Below are 14,456 nucleotides of genomic sequence, written 5' to 3' on the forward strand. Positions count from 1 at the left end.
CATTGGCCAGCCGACTAGACCCCATCAATGAGCTTCAGGAAATAGGGAGCCATCAAAGAAGACATCCAGCACTGACCTCTTGCCTCCACAAACATTGCATGCAGGTTTGGATGTTCTTGGTTATCATTGACTGCTCCTTTTTTGGTCTTTGGGGTCCTCATAGCTTCACTAGTTTCCAGATTTTCTTTGTCAGTCTTTTAAGTCTTTCCTTGTGTAATGACATTCACAATTTTGAGGAGTACTAGTGAGGTACCTCATAGAGTATCCTTCAGTTTGGGTTTGGTTAATGTTTCTTGGTGCCCAGGTGGTGCTGTGCTTGGAAAGGAGGGCCACAGAGGTGAGGTGTCCCTCTCATGGCATCTTCCCAATGGCATGTGCTCTCATTATAAACGGCCACTTGATTTTGCTATTTCCTGTCCCTGTCTAGTATAGCACTTTGCTTTTCTCTAGTTCCTCCCTTGCTCTCCCTCCTATTCTGTGCTCACCAGAAGGAGATAGCTAAGCAAAGTACACACTAAATGAATTGGAAATGTGCCTCATTTCCTCAGGGAGTGGCTGTAGCTGGTATTTTGGATTCTTCTACCCCCTAAATTTGTCTCTTCACCCCTCTTTTATGTCTTTATTCAATCAGTTAATGTTTATTAGTATAGAATCTTGGATATACATTTTGCCATTGATTGTAATTCAGTACCTCACTATGTATTTTATATTTCTTAGAAACTTCTAAAATAATTTTTCCTATGAGAATTTATGAAGAAAGTGAAAGAAAATCACTGTTCACTAAGAGATACCTTGTGCCAGGCCCCATGGATAACTCCATGTTTGTACTTTGGTTTGATTTGTGGGAAAAAACATGCTATTTGTACAGCAGAACATGTGAAATCCTGCTTCAACCATAACTCTGCACCCTTGGCCATGAGACTGTTCAAAGAAATGAACTACATTTGAGCTTTATTTTAAACTTGTATGTGGATAAAAATGGTACATGATGTATTGTGTTCCATGTTAACTCATTGTTGAATCAAAGCAAGTTGTGCAATTCCTTTATACAATTATCTTTATTTTAATTGAAAATTTGTTTACTTTTATTGTTTATTTCTGTGTTTGTGCATGAGTTTATAGTACCACGCACATGTGGACAACAGGAGAGATTAGAAGAGGGCATTGGATCCCCCAGAGTTTCAGGTAATTATGAACCAAATATGTTAAGAAGCTAACAGGAGCCTTCTGAGAGATCAGGAATAACTCTAACTACTGAGCCATCCCTCCAGATCTTATTACACATTATCTTTAACACATCATCTAAGGGTAGATGCTGTAAAGAAAGATATTATAATCTTAAATTCTTCATATTTCTACTCTTTCTATTCTCATATCCATATAGGCTACACATCTGTGGAAAGTGTGAGAACTAAAAAGTAGGAAGAAAATCAACTCAAGCTTCATCTTATCTTAAGTTCTTGGAGACTCTCTGACTCCTTCATTGTATCTCCATGTGTATGTCTTGGGGACTCTGACTCCTTCATCTTATAGCCATGTGTATGTTCTTGGGAACTTCCTGACTCCATCTTATCTCCATGTGTATGCTCTTGGGGACTTCGTGACTCCCTCATCTTATAGCCATATATATGTTACTGGGGACTATCTGACTACTTTATCATATCAGCATGTGTATGTTCTTAGGGACTCTCTGACTCTGTCCATTGATCACATACTTCATAAAGCATGTAGTTGTGCACCCTACTTCCCAACTCACTTGTTTTTCCTGAATGCTTCTCCATGCAATAAAAATACTCCAAATTTAACCACTTCTGTGTTCTTAGAATACTGAACTATCACTCTGGTTCTTTGGGCTTGCCTGGAGTTAACTATGAAGTAACTAGGCTCCTAAAACTAAGCTAGTAGTATGAAAAACTGTATTTCAAAGAGGGATATGCATGGTAGTCGAATAAGTAGGATTTTCTGTCAATATTTTGTAATGGTGGATGACATTGAGCTATGTGGTAACGGATCTCTGGATATGGATGTACAGATATGAGGTTTAGCATCAATCCAATACCTGCTATATGCACTTTACTCTGAGATCATTAAAGCATCAAAAATAAGTCTGGAGAGATGGCTCTACCATTAAAGGATAGGCTCCCAACCAAAAATATAATCTCCAAAATATCAAATTCTTCCAAACAACAAACTGTCCTGCTATATGTATTGTCCAAATTTTAAGAATTTAAAACTGGTCTAATTTATTAAAGCATTTGGACAGAGGTGTGTATCAATGGCTCCTTGGTACAGATATCTCTTTTTGATGACTTTATTCTTCATGGGGTGGCTTTATTGTTGTTAGCTCTGCTATTTAATGAAATTTGGATTTCTTTGAGGAAGAAGGAGTGTTTGACAATATCAAATAATGAAGGGTCAGAGAAGTTAATACAAATGAGGTCTGTCTTATTTTGATGCCATTAAATATTGCTTTGGTGAAATAATAAGTATAAAGTCATCAAGAAATACATGAGAAGTTAACATTTGAAACCTAACCCAAGCATGATTCTTCATCTCTGTCTAATTTCTTATTAACTATTAGAGAACACTACTAGTAGCAAATGAATTACATAACCATTCAGACATATATCAGTTTAAAACACGAAGAACCTATTTTGCAAGTTTCTTGGGTCCAAAGCATTTTCAATTTTATTTTAAATCAAAGTTTCACAAATCTATTTAGTTAAGAGGAAGAAGATGAGATTCCTGGATATCTTCCCGTACCTTCCTTCTGCCTCAGAGCAACTCAATAGTGTCTTCAGTCCTCCAAGGCTTTGACACCTGACTCCTGAGACATCCCTTCTGTAGTCTGATAGCTGTACTTCCCACTCAATACTGGATAACTACTTGTATATAATTTATTTGTCCATTACAAGGCACTTTGACATATTTTATTTCATCATCATGACTGTCTCTTGTGATGTACAGTACTTCATTTCAAGTGAACGATTCAGAGAGAAAGAGAAGCCTTTGGGGCTAAAGTCAAATTCTGTGATGACAGTGCTTTCAGCAATCATCATGGCACAATCCTAGCAATGCAGAAAACCGGGAAATAGAGATGTTAGTGTTCCAATCACTCTGCTGAAAGGGCACTGGGGTTCACTGAAGGTGATATCATTTTTTTTACATGTTCAAAACTCTAATGCCTGTAAATAACTGAAGTAAAAGTAGATGAATTCAACAACTAAAGAAGAGAAATCAGTCTCATAGAGTAGCTGATGCTGACTCTAGCTTATCTCTTAAATCTCCAACGCCTGCTGGATGCATCCTTGGGAACCCAGAAATTTAGTTTTGAGAGTTAGTAACAAAGAGTGGGATAGCAGAAGGAGCAGCCAATGCCTTAGTTACAGATAAGTGAATGAGGCAGTACTGCGGCTTAGGTGTTGTTTTCTCTCACATAAACTCATGTTGACATTTTATGGCCAATGCAGTGGAGATGAGAAGGGGACTCCTTACTAGGGATGATACTTCTCTCCTGAGTAAATTTTGTTTTTATGCAAATGCACTGTTACTGTTCTAAAGCTTCCCTAAAGACCTGATCAGAAACAAGTGCTTTCCGAATTTCCAGAACCATGAACCAAAACAAACCACTTTCCTCTATAAATTTTATACCTTGAGATATTTTATTGAAGATAAAATAAGGTATTTTGTTGGAGAAAATACTCAATGGGAGGCATTGGTATGCAGAAAAGACTTAATTTCTTTTTATTACAGGTTACTAATTATAGAATCTAGGGATCTGGATATGAGTAATTAATACAAAAATTCTTGTAAAATTTCTTGTAGAATTTTCTTTAAGCATTCTTGTTAAATTTATGTAATAATTTAAGAGGTAACAATGGGGGTAAAAAGCTCTTTTCAGCTTATGTCATCCATGTGGTGACAGGCTCCAGCTACTCCCCATCAGGAACTTTGTCAAAAATGCACCATGGAAAAGGGACCTGTCCCAGCCTTCAGAAAGCTTGGAGAGTGATAGGAAAATGGATGTCAAAAATAGCAGAACAAGTCATTAGCTCCTTCTAATTGCCATTAAATACTGTGAAATACATTTTCCTGGTCTCCAAGGCAAGCCACTTCAGTGGACAACTGATTGGGTATGCATGTCAGGCAAGGGATTCAAAGTAATGTGCACATCTGTTTCAAAGTTACATGCTTGTCTGGTGCTTTGGGAATGTCTTTCTCAATATACCTTTATGTTTGGAGTTTATATCTTTAGTAAAATTTTTAATTAAAATATAATTATGTCATTTACTACATTCCTTTTCTTCCATCCAACCTTTCCCCTTCCTCCTTCCTCTGCTCCCTCACAGGCCTCTTTAGTAGTTATTGTTACACACAAATCTATACACATACCTAATTATATAAATTTACAACATAGTCTGTTTAATGTTACTTGTATGTAAGTGATTTTAGACCTGGCTTTTTGGTATTAGATACTCAGTTTAGGGCCTCATGGCTGAGGAGACTATTTCTGCTCTTCTTAAGATTCCTCAGTTGCCTGTGGTTCTTTGTCTGACTTGGGAGTGAGATTTCCCTATCCCATGCTAGCCTGTCTATTAGTATTGTACATCTTCAGGTCTTGTCTAGCCAGTCATACTGTTGAGGTGTCATAGGTGCGGCTTACCTCCCATTTCTAAGGACACAGTGTCCAAAGGGGCTTTTATGCTCCTCTCACTCCTAAAACTTTTCCATCACTCTTCTGTAGTGTTCCCTGAGCCTTAGATGCAGAAGGTGTATTATAGATGTACACATTGTAGATGTACACAGATGTATGTGTATGTAGATGAACAACCATAATCCATTGCTCTCTGTACTTAGACTTGTGGTTTTCTGAAAAATTTCCTCTCTTGCAAAGAGGTTTTGTTGATGAGAGGTGAATGGTTCATTTACCTGGCTGAGTCCTGATGCAAAAGCATAAGTAATTATTAAAAGATAATTTATAATAAAACACAATAAAATCCTTCCATAATCATCTTGATAGCCTTGAAACCAACCACTGTACAAGCCTGTAGGGTAATGCTCTAGAGATCCACTTGAGTTTCTGAGGTCCTTCTTTCATAGGGCTGGGATGCTAGTGGAGCTTGATGTGGTAGCCTAGTTCAATCATGCTTCTCCCTTGATTTCACTCTTTCACCACTCCATTCCATTCTTCCAGGAACTCAGCTTAGACTTCTGCATGACTTACCCATCTGCTTTCCACATCTGCCACATCGTGTCAGTTGGCAAATTCAGCTGACTGCTTCTTCTCCATCTCTCTCAGATCTATCTTTGTTTCTCTGAGCATTGACCAGATCATGCTTTCATGACTTTAACTGCACCTTTGCAAACATTTTAAAATAATTTCTATATCCACAGAATTATTCCACTTTCATCCATACTTTTCTCCCTATTAAGGGTAAAGCTGGAGGTTTGTTCATCCCCAGAATGTAATTAATTAGCCAAGAGCATGAATCATGAAGTAACAGATGCTAAGTGTTTGGTAAATGTGGTCTGTAGGTGTGGCTTCTCTCTCCAGAAGTCCATTAAAGCTTCTTTTTATTAATGGGCTGAAATTCTCCTCAGTGTAGTATCACCATACTCCAGGATTTTTCACTGTGTATCAGAGAATTTATGCACATTTTTAAATTACTCAGGCCTGGGCTCTGGTTGATTTTCTTCATTCTTCCAAATAGTCATTTGTCAAAATCCTCCCATAATTTTAGCCGCTGAACCTATCGTCTCTATGAGGTTTCCTCAGATTGTCCTCCCCTTTGTAATAATCGGTCATGTTCTAAAAGCTGAGTACCTCCATGTTTCAATCTAATTTCCATATAGTTCCTTGATGGACTAAATTCTATTTTTATCAAGTATGAAGCTGCCTAAAACACTGTATTAGGAAGAATTGTAAGGGTAGAGTTTGGTTCCTCAAGAAAAAGGGCATGACGGCAGATACCACAGTGAAGAGACAAAGCAAGGAAACTGCCTGTGGGTTAGCTAACTTGGTTGCAGATCAACATGTTTTCCTAAACCCCGCTTGATGCTCCGTCCCTGAAGAATATACATCAGGAACTTCCATTGTAACTCATGCTCAGTTTATCCTTAAACACTCCAGATCCAAATCTTTATATTAGAATTTTACAATCTAAAAATGATAAAATCGGTATTCGAGATGGCATATAACAGTGGAAAATAAACATGTAAGTCCCAATCTATTACAGAAAAATGGGCCAGCATTTGTGAAGAACAACCGGCAAAGGCCCACTTACAAAGCCAGCCCGACTTAGAACATGGAGGCTGGGAATGCTTGATTAAGACTAATGGTCACATGCAAGTATGCTGGGTACAGCTCATGGTTTTGAACATAATCACAACTATGTCGTAAAGCAGACACACTCACAAGAGCAAGTAGAGTTTATCCCTCCAATATACTGATGATTCAATATTAGAAAAAATACCAAATAAAAAGTTGGTATAAATCTACTTTAAAACTTATCAGTCAATTTTAAAAACTCAAGTAAATTAAGAATAGAATAAAAAAGCTTAAATTTAATGAGCATCATGTTATTTATAACTTGCTAGAAATACATGAAAGACTAGAGGGAGGGAAGGGGATGGGAAGTGATGTGGTATTATAGCTTAAAACATTTTTAAATTATTTTTAAAAATCAGATGAAATTCAGAAGTGCCCAAAATTTCCATTCTAAACAGCATTTTAGAAAAGCAATAATATTAAAAAATAATCAACTAAAATATTACAAAAGGAGAATAAAGCACATATGCAGAAGACTTTTTGTACATGAGTTGCAGAATGAAAGTAGACAAAAATCATTATACAAAAACACATGTGTTCATTAGATCAGAAATAACCTGATCAAAATGGAAATTGAAGAAAATCATTCCATTTATAAAAGAGGGGAAAACTCTGAACATTCAAGAATAAAATTAGATAAAGGTAGAACCAATATGAAGAAAATAATATTGTATTATTAAAGGTCACAAAACAGGACCTAAAAGAACTGGAAAGTTATATTTCCCTCAAGAGTATATAATTTATGAAATTATAAACATTTTTCATATTGATGTAGAAACTCAACGCGGGTTATCAGAATATCAGGCTTTTATTTCTCATGTAAAACTAATAACCTCAATATCTTTGAGTGATTACTATATGTCAGATGCCACTTTAAAAATTTTTATGTGTATTCAACCCACAATGTATTGTTATTAATGTTGTCTTATTACCTAAATAAGAAAGCAAAAGTAAAGGCAAGTCACATGGCTGCTGTAAGTGACAGAAGAAGGAAGTTGTACAGTCAGCCCCAGCTAGCTGGCCCCGCAAAGCCAGAAAGAGTGGAAATATAATGATCATCAAGAAACGTTTAGACCACAAATGTAAAGACTCGTACACATCTTAACAAGTATTAGAATTCAAATGCAAATGTTTTGGAATAAACACAGAAGTAAACTTTAGAGGGGAATCCCATATAGAGTCAAGTGTACTTGGGAACTTACGGAAATTTATAGGTACTGACTGGGCAAACATGTATGGCCCTATACCCAAGAGTAAATGGATAGCACAAATTGTACTTAGTGAGGTATTTAAAAAAGAGATAGTATGGAAGTGGAGGGATGAGAAGGTAAAGAGTGGATCTGGAATTTTGGGGATAAGTAGAGGGTGAATGTTTTCAAAATGCATTATGTAAGATTCTCCAAAAGTTAATAAAATATGTTTAAGAGAGAAAAGTTTCATAGAGTATATTTAAATTTTATTTTTGATAGTTTAAAGAACTACATAAAAATTAAAATTGTAAGAATATTTTTAACTATGAAAGTAATTATGATGGTATGCTAAAAAATTAAGAAATTATGAAATATAGAAATTACAGAGGGAATAAAACAGCTTTAGCTGCTCAGTGGTTTGATGTCACATACAACATGTGCAAAGATCAAAGACAGAGGACACACCAAGAGAAAATATTTACAAGAAAACAAAAAATGTTTACCATGTGCGGGGTTGAGGGGAAGGAGGAAAAGCTGAACAAAGAATAAAAACCTAGAGGAATATGTATAGAGACCCAGTATGTAGAAATAATGACTATGTAGCTTGATAGTAATACTGAATTGTAATTTGAAATTTTATTAAATGTTTTTAACCACAAAGCAAAATATAAAAATGATTATAAGATGCAGTTTGGGAGCGTTTATAAAAGGGCGCTGATATCTGATCCCTTCATCCTTATGACCTCATCACATCTAGGCTCTGCCTCAACAATCACCATAGGAGTTAGGATTTCAATATATGAATCACATAAGAACATAGTCAGATATGGCAGCTTCAACTCTGGTAGTGTGGAAGGCATAGAATCCAAAAGCAAGGACTCAGGAGACAGATGACCGAAAGTTGGATCAGAAGGAACTTAGATAATTTATTTAACTTCTGTTTTTGTCTCTTCATCTAGAGAATGGGAGGGTGAAAACAATACTAATCTTATAAGACTGTTGTGTGCTTAAAAAGATTGGATGTCCTCAGGTAGTACTAAGTCCAATTTTCCAGCTATACCACTCCTGGGCATATACCCAGAAGATGCTGCAACATGTAATAAAGACACATGCTCCACTATGTTCATAGTAGCCATATTTATAATAGCTAGAAGCTAGAAAGAAACCAGATGTCCCTCAACAGAGGAATGGATACAGAAAATGTGGTACATTTTCACAATGGAATACTACTCAGCTACTAAAAACGTTGACTTCATGAAATTCTTAGGCAAATGGATAGAACTAGAAAATATCATCCTGAGTGAGGTAACCCCATCTCAAAAGAACACACATGGTATGCACTCATTGATAAGTGGATATTAGCCCAGAAGCTTGGAATACCCAAGATACAATTCACGGACCACATGAAGCTCAAGAAGAAAGAAGACCAAAGTATTCAGTCCTTCTTAGAAGAGGGATCAAAACACCCATGGATGAGATATAGAGACAAAGTGTGGAACAGAGACTGAAGGAAAGGCCATTTAAAGACTACCCCACCTGGGGATCCATTCCATATACAGTCACCAAACCCAGACACTATTGTGGATGCCAACAAGTGCTTGCTGACAGAAGCCTGATATAGCTGTCTCCTGAGAGACTCTGCCAGTGCCTGACAAATACAGAAGTGAATGCTCACTGCCAATCAATGGACTGAGCACAAGGTCCCCAATGGAGGAGGTAGAGAAAGGACCCCCGAGGAGATGAAGGGGTTTGTAGCCCAGTAGGTAGAACAATAATATGAACCAACCAGAATCCCCAGAGCTCCCAGGGAATAAATCACCAACCGAAGAGTACACATGGAGGGAATCATGGCTCCAGCTATATATGTAGCAGAGGATGGCCTTGTTAGTCATCAATGGGAGGAGAGGCCCTTGGTCCTGTGAAAGCTTTATGCCCCAGTGTAGGGGAATGCCAGGACAGGGAAACGGGAGTGGGTGGGTTGGTGAGCAGGGACAGGGGGATGGGATAGAAGGTTTTCAGAGGGGAAAGGAGGAAAGGGAATAACATTTGAAATGTAAACAAAGAAAATGTCTAATAAAAAAAAAGAAAAGAAAAAAGTTCCTGTGATATTTTTTCTTGAATAAACTGTGAATAATAATAATAAAAAAAAAAAACGTACGCTAACATTGTTCAAGCTGAAAACTAAACCTGACATGTTTATGAGTCACCATGTATCTTCGTGTATACTTGAATAAGGCTTGGAAGACTATGAAAGGTTATATCCCAAACTGTTAAAGTAAGTCATCACGGGTCTGATGTCCGAAGACTGGGCTTGTATTGTGCTTGCAGGAATTACAGGGAAAGCCATCTGGGAGATGTGGTGCAGAAGAACATTTGAGATTTAGCAGCTATTTGGGTATGAGTAGGAGGCAAATGAAGAAGTCAAAGAAGGCTCAAAATTTTCAGCCTGGGGACCTGGGGACTGCAGCTACCCTTTATGGAGGCAAGGATATTATGGGAACAAAATGAATTCTTTTCATTGTTACCAGAGGAGAGATGATGAGTTCAGGTATCAATCAAACTAACAGTGCCTTTTAAGTGATAATTGTTCCAAAATGAAGTCTTTCTACCCGGATCTTAAAACCTCAAATAAAGCACTGATTTGATGAAAGGGTGACTTTGCAGTATGTGAATTATAGCTCAGTAAAGTTTTTTGATGCTACTTTATAATTGCCCTTTCTGTGAATTATGGTACTGGGAGCCAGATTGCTCACCACTGTTCTTTCTTACTCATGCAAGTTTTAGAATTAAAGAACATCCCCTTTTTAATCAGAAAAGAAATGAGAATCTTAAATAATCTCAAACCTAGGAAGAAAGTAAGTTTTATGCTGTATACAAGCTAGCTGAAATTACAAAATGTGAAGTGTACAATTTTTGTTAAGTATTATTGTTTAAATTATTCCATTAGGCAACCCTGCTGAAATCTCTGAATCTATACATAGCATGCACACTTTTATTCCAAAGAAAGAAGCATTAGAAATTGAGCTCCAATGAGAATTTTTTTCTTGCAAATACTGCCAAAGTGCTAGGAGAGTTTATTTCTATATAATTATAGCATATTTTATGTTGGATAGAAGTGTATAATCCACCAGTAAGAGACCTTTTGCATAAATGAATGAGTCAATATAATCACCAGAATAAATCCTTTAATTTTAATTTTCAATTATGTATAAGGCAACTTCTTTTGCATATCTTCATTTTCCAGTCGTCATTTTCTGTATTTTTAACTTTACACACTATTTCTGTGTTAATTTTACTTAAGTGAATTATATACTCATCTCTAGGCAATGCTTGTCATGCTGAAATTGCTAGCTGTAGACAGAGTTAAACTAGGAAATTTATGTTACTGTTGTGCTTTCATTTTGAGTGTCAAGACTTTCATAAATTTTAAATCCCTTAGACAACTGTGTGTGATTTGGTTGATTTCATTGGCTAATTCTTATAATTTTGTTTTAAACTTCATACAGTCCCCTATTGGAGAAATTAGAACAAAGAAAATAAGCTTAGTGCGTATTTGTGTATTTCTTATTTTCCAGAAAATAAGTACAGTTGGAACCAGTAATGCGGATGTCCCTTTGGCTGATCCCGGAATGTACCAGTTGGATATCACACTAAGAAGGGGTCAAAGTTTAGCTGCCCGTGATCGAGGAGGTAAAAGTTAAGAACAATATCGTTCAAAGCTTCCTCTGCCTCTGACAGAGTTTGTTTTCTTCATGATTGCCTATGTTTTAAAAACTTAACTGTAATACAGTTTCCAGAAATTTGGGATTCAAAGACTTTACTATGTGACTTGACTTCTCTGACACAGAGGATGTGGCTCTACATTCTGACCTAGTTGGTGAGGCTCCAGCCAAGTATCATACAATACAGACTTCACAGGCATGGCATCAGTAGCAGGTGAGACATACATTCACATATTAAGGTACATAGAACATACATTCAAATAGGTGAGATATACATGTGCATAAGTGAGCATACATTCACATAGGGAAGATATGCATTTGCATAGGAGGGCATACATTTACAAAGATAATTGGTGCATTAACATGGGTAAGGTATACATTTGCCTAATTGAGACACACATACATAGTTGAGCAAACATTTCCATAAAAAAACATAAATTTATACAGGTTAAACATATTCTTACATAAGTAAGGCATACATTTAAGTAAGTGAGACACACATGCATTGATGATCATATATTTACATAGGTAAGACATATACTTACATAAGCAATGCATATATTAACATAAATGAGGCAGACATCATTTACGTGGACAAGGCATACATTTACAAAGGTGGGTTGTACTTTTATACAGATGAAGCAGACTTATGTAAATCAGTCTGTTTATGTAGGATTATACATTATAGTGTATATTGTATTATAATTATACATAATGTATCACATATACATTATATGTATCTCCATATACATTATGTATATATACATATATGGTTTATACATATTCTATATTTATATATTACTTAAGTGATCATTTATTTATATAAATAAAGCATACATCTACATAAACTAGACATATGTTTACATAGGTGAACATACATGTACATAGTTACATAGGTGAACATATGCTTCCATTAGAAGCTTTGTCAGAAATTAGCTTTTGGTAGAAAAGGCTCTTTGTTACCTGAAGTTGCTCAGTTTAATCTGCTGTGAGAGTAAGATTTGAAACATCTCCTGAAAATTTGAAGGCCTTAATCAGCAGCTGTCTGTAGCTCAGTTGGATGTCTTCCTGGTGGAGTATACAGACATTTGTAGCAGCATTAAGGGGAAGGAAGGCAGCCAATACCTTTTATTCTCAGATTTCAGATTCCTAGGCAATTTCTTGATGAATTAGTCTGGGGCACACAAGAACTTTCTAGACTCAGAATAGAGGCAGAATCATGGAAAGAGACCAACAAACAGGGTAGCAGCCTGAGATAATGTTCACTACCTGCTGTGCAGGAATTACAGACTCCAGAGGCTGGAAGGTCTGGGAACCCCACACTTTCTGGAAGCTAGGTTGAGATGTAACAGCACCCATCAGGATGAGGGCTAGCCCCTAAGCCTGTGCTCGCTCACCATCAGATGACAGAGAGGCTCCTGATGATAGGACCTTTTGCCTTTGCACCTCAATTGATATATACACTTAAGAAGTTGAAGAAACTAAATTAGGAACACAGGCTCTCATTGCTACTCCTTGTCTCTGAGTGATAAATTATTTAATGTAATAATTATTTTTCATAACTAGACACCTTAAAATGTAAATAAACAAGGGATATATTTTCTGGAATTAAACATCTGCTCTAGAAGCTAACGAGAAATGTTTATTGAGTTATACCACCTTAGAAGTTGCACTTAAGATAGAGAAAAAAAACTAAGATAACTAATATAGTTAGCATCATTTCACAGAAAATATTTATTACTCAAAGTGACCTCAAATTAAATTGAGTCATTTAATCTAAAATAAAATTAGACCAGCAAATAATATCAACCTTTGAATCCCAGGTCTGTTTTTAACATTGTTAAACACATAGACATATAACCACATATTATAGCATTATTTATACTTATATAATTATTAAACCCACAAGTAGGATAGCCTATAACTGTATGTGTATGTGTGTGAGAGAGAAAGAGAAAGAGAGAGAGAGAAAGAGAGAGAGAGAGAGAGAGAGAGAGAGAGAGAGAGAGAGAGAGAGATACCTAGAAGTTAATGGGGAAATGTTACAAGATAAATTAAGTTTATGTAAGAAAACTAAAAAAAAAGGTGTCAGTAGAATGCAATATTTCTTGTGAGAAATAAAGAGCTATAACAAATCAGGCATAGTCTACTAACTTGCACAAAAGAAATACAGGAAGAAAAATTCAGACACTGATTAGATTGGTAAGAGTCCGACTATAAGTGAGGACAGTTAGTAAGAATAGGGACAGGAGTGAATAGGTAAGAAGAAAGGGACATTTCTCCAATGTTACAGTACAGTTCTTTCTAGACTGCAAACCAAAACATCAGGATAAAGAGAGCTATGCAGAAATATGCTTCAGAGCATGACTGTCATTTTTTTTCATTGTAATAAGGCTGTATTTCAATGACCCTCACATCACCAAAGGATTTTACCTCCATGGTAGCTAAGCTGAGAGTTGATAGTTCTGCTGCACCAAGAAATGAATTGTAGGCTGGACTTTTGGATACAGACTTCCTGCTATGGTCAAAGCTATTTGACTTGAGTGAGTGACTTCATTCTCAGCCCACAAAGGACAGGTTACATTCATTTAAGAAATGGTGTAGGTATTAAGATGGTCTATCCATAAAGTCATTCACCAACTGTTTCAATAAACAATGGTTCTGCTTGGAGGGTGGCACAGACATCAGGTGAGGGTAAGAATTTGGTTCATTAGCTGTGATAATTTGGAAAAGCATTCATCTCAGAGAAAGAGTAACTTATAAAGTCCTCTTCTTCAAACAATACAAGAATTACAAATGTCAAGCAAGGCATTCAGTCTCACTTTGTTGTTCTCTTACAAGCCACCTCCCTAGTTAATCGTCTATGTTTCATTTGGGTATATAAATACTTTTGAAATATATAAGCTGTTCTGAAACCATAGTATAGTGTAAAAACATGAAATAAACAATACTACTAATAGAGAGGCTGACATAGGAAAAGCAAGATTTCAAGACCCTTAAGTTGTACACAGCAAGACACTCACAAACAAGCTTAAAGTGTATATAGATTGTACAATGTTGGACCCATTTCTCCAATTACCAAATTAGAGAGACCATTGGATGACAATCAACAAATTTCCAATTCCTCATATTATTGGTTTTTTTTTTTATTTAGGTATTTTCTTTATTTACATGTAAATTTCTCCATTCCCAGTTTCCCCTCCAAAAAACAAAGAA

General features: G+C 36.2%; 1 protein-coding gene across 5 annotated transcripts in view; it reads left to right on the top strand.

Moving 5' to 3' along the window:
• Mctp1 (multiple C2 and transmembrane domain containing 1) overlaps positions 1–14,456 on the top strand; it is a 586,378-nt gene that overhangs the window by 235,220 nt on the left and 336,702 nt on the right. For all 5 annotated transcript variants that reach the window (XM_031359932.1, XM_031359934.1, XM_031359933.1 and 2 more), the window contains exon 2: positions 11,094–11,208. In XM_031359932.1, the coding sequence (XP_031215792.1) occupies positions 11,094–11,208 (115 nt within the window). The remainder of the gene's footprint in view (positions 1–11,093; positions 11,209–14,456) is intronic.

This window comes from Mastomys coucha, unplaced genomic scaffold (genome assembly GCF_008632895.1).
Source record: "Mastomys coucha isolate ucsf_1 unplaced genomic scaffold, UCSF_Mcou_1 pScaffold8, whole genome shotgun sequence".
Lineage (NCBI taxonomy): Eukaryota > Metazoa > Chordata > Mammalia > Rodentia > Muridae > Mastomys > Mastomys coucha.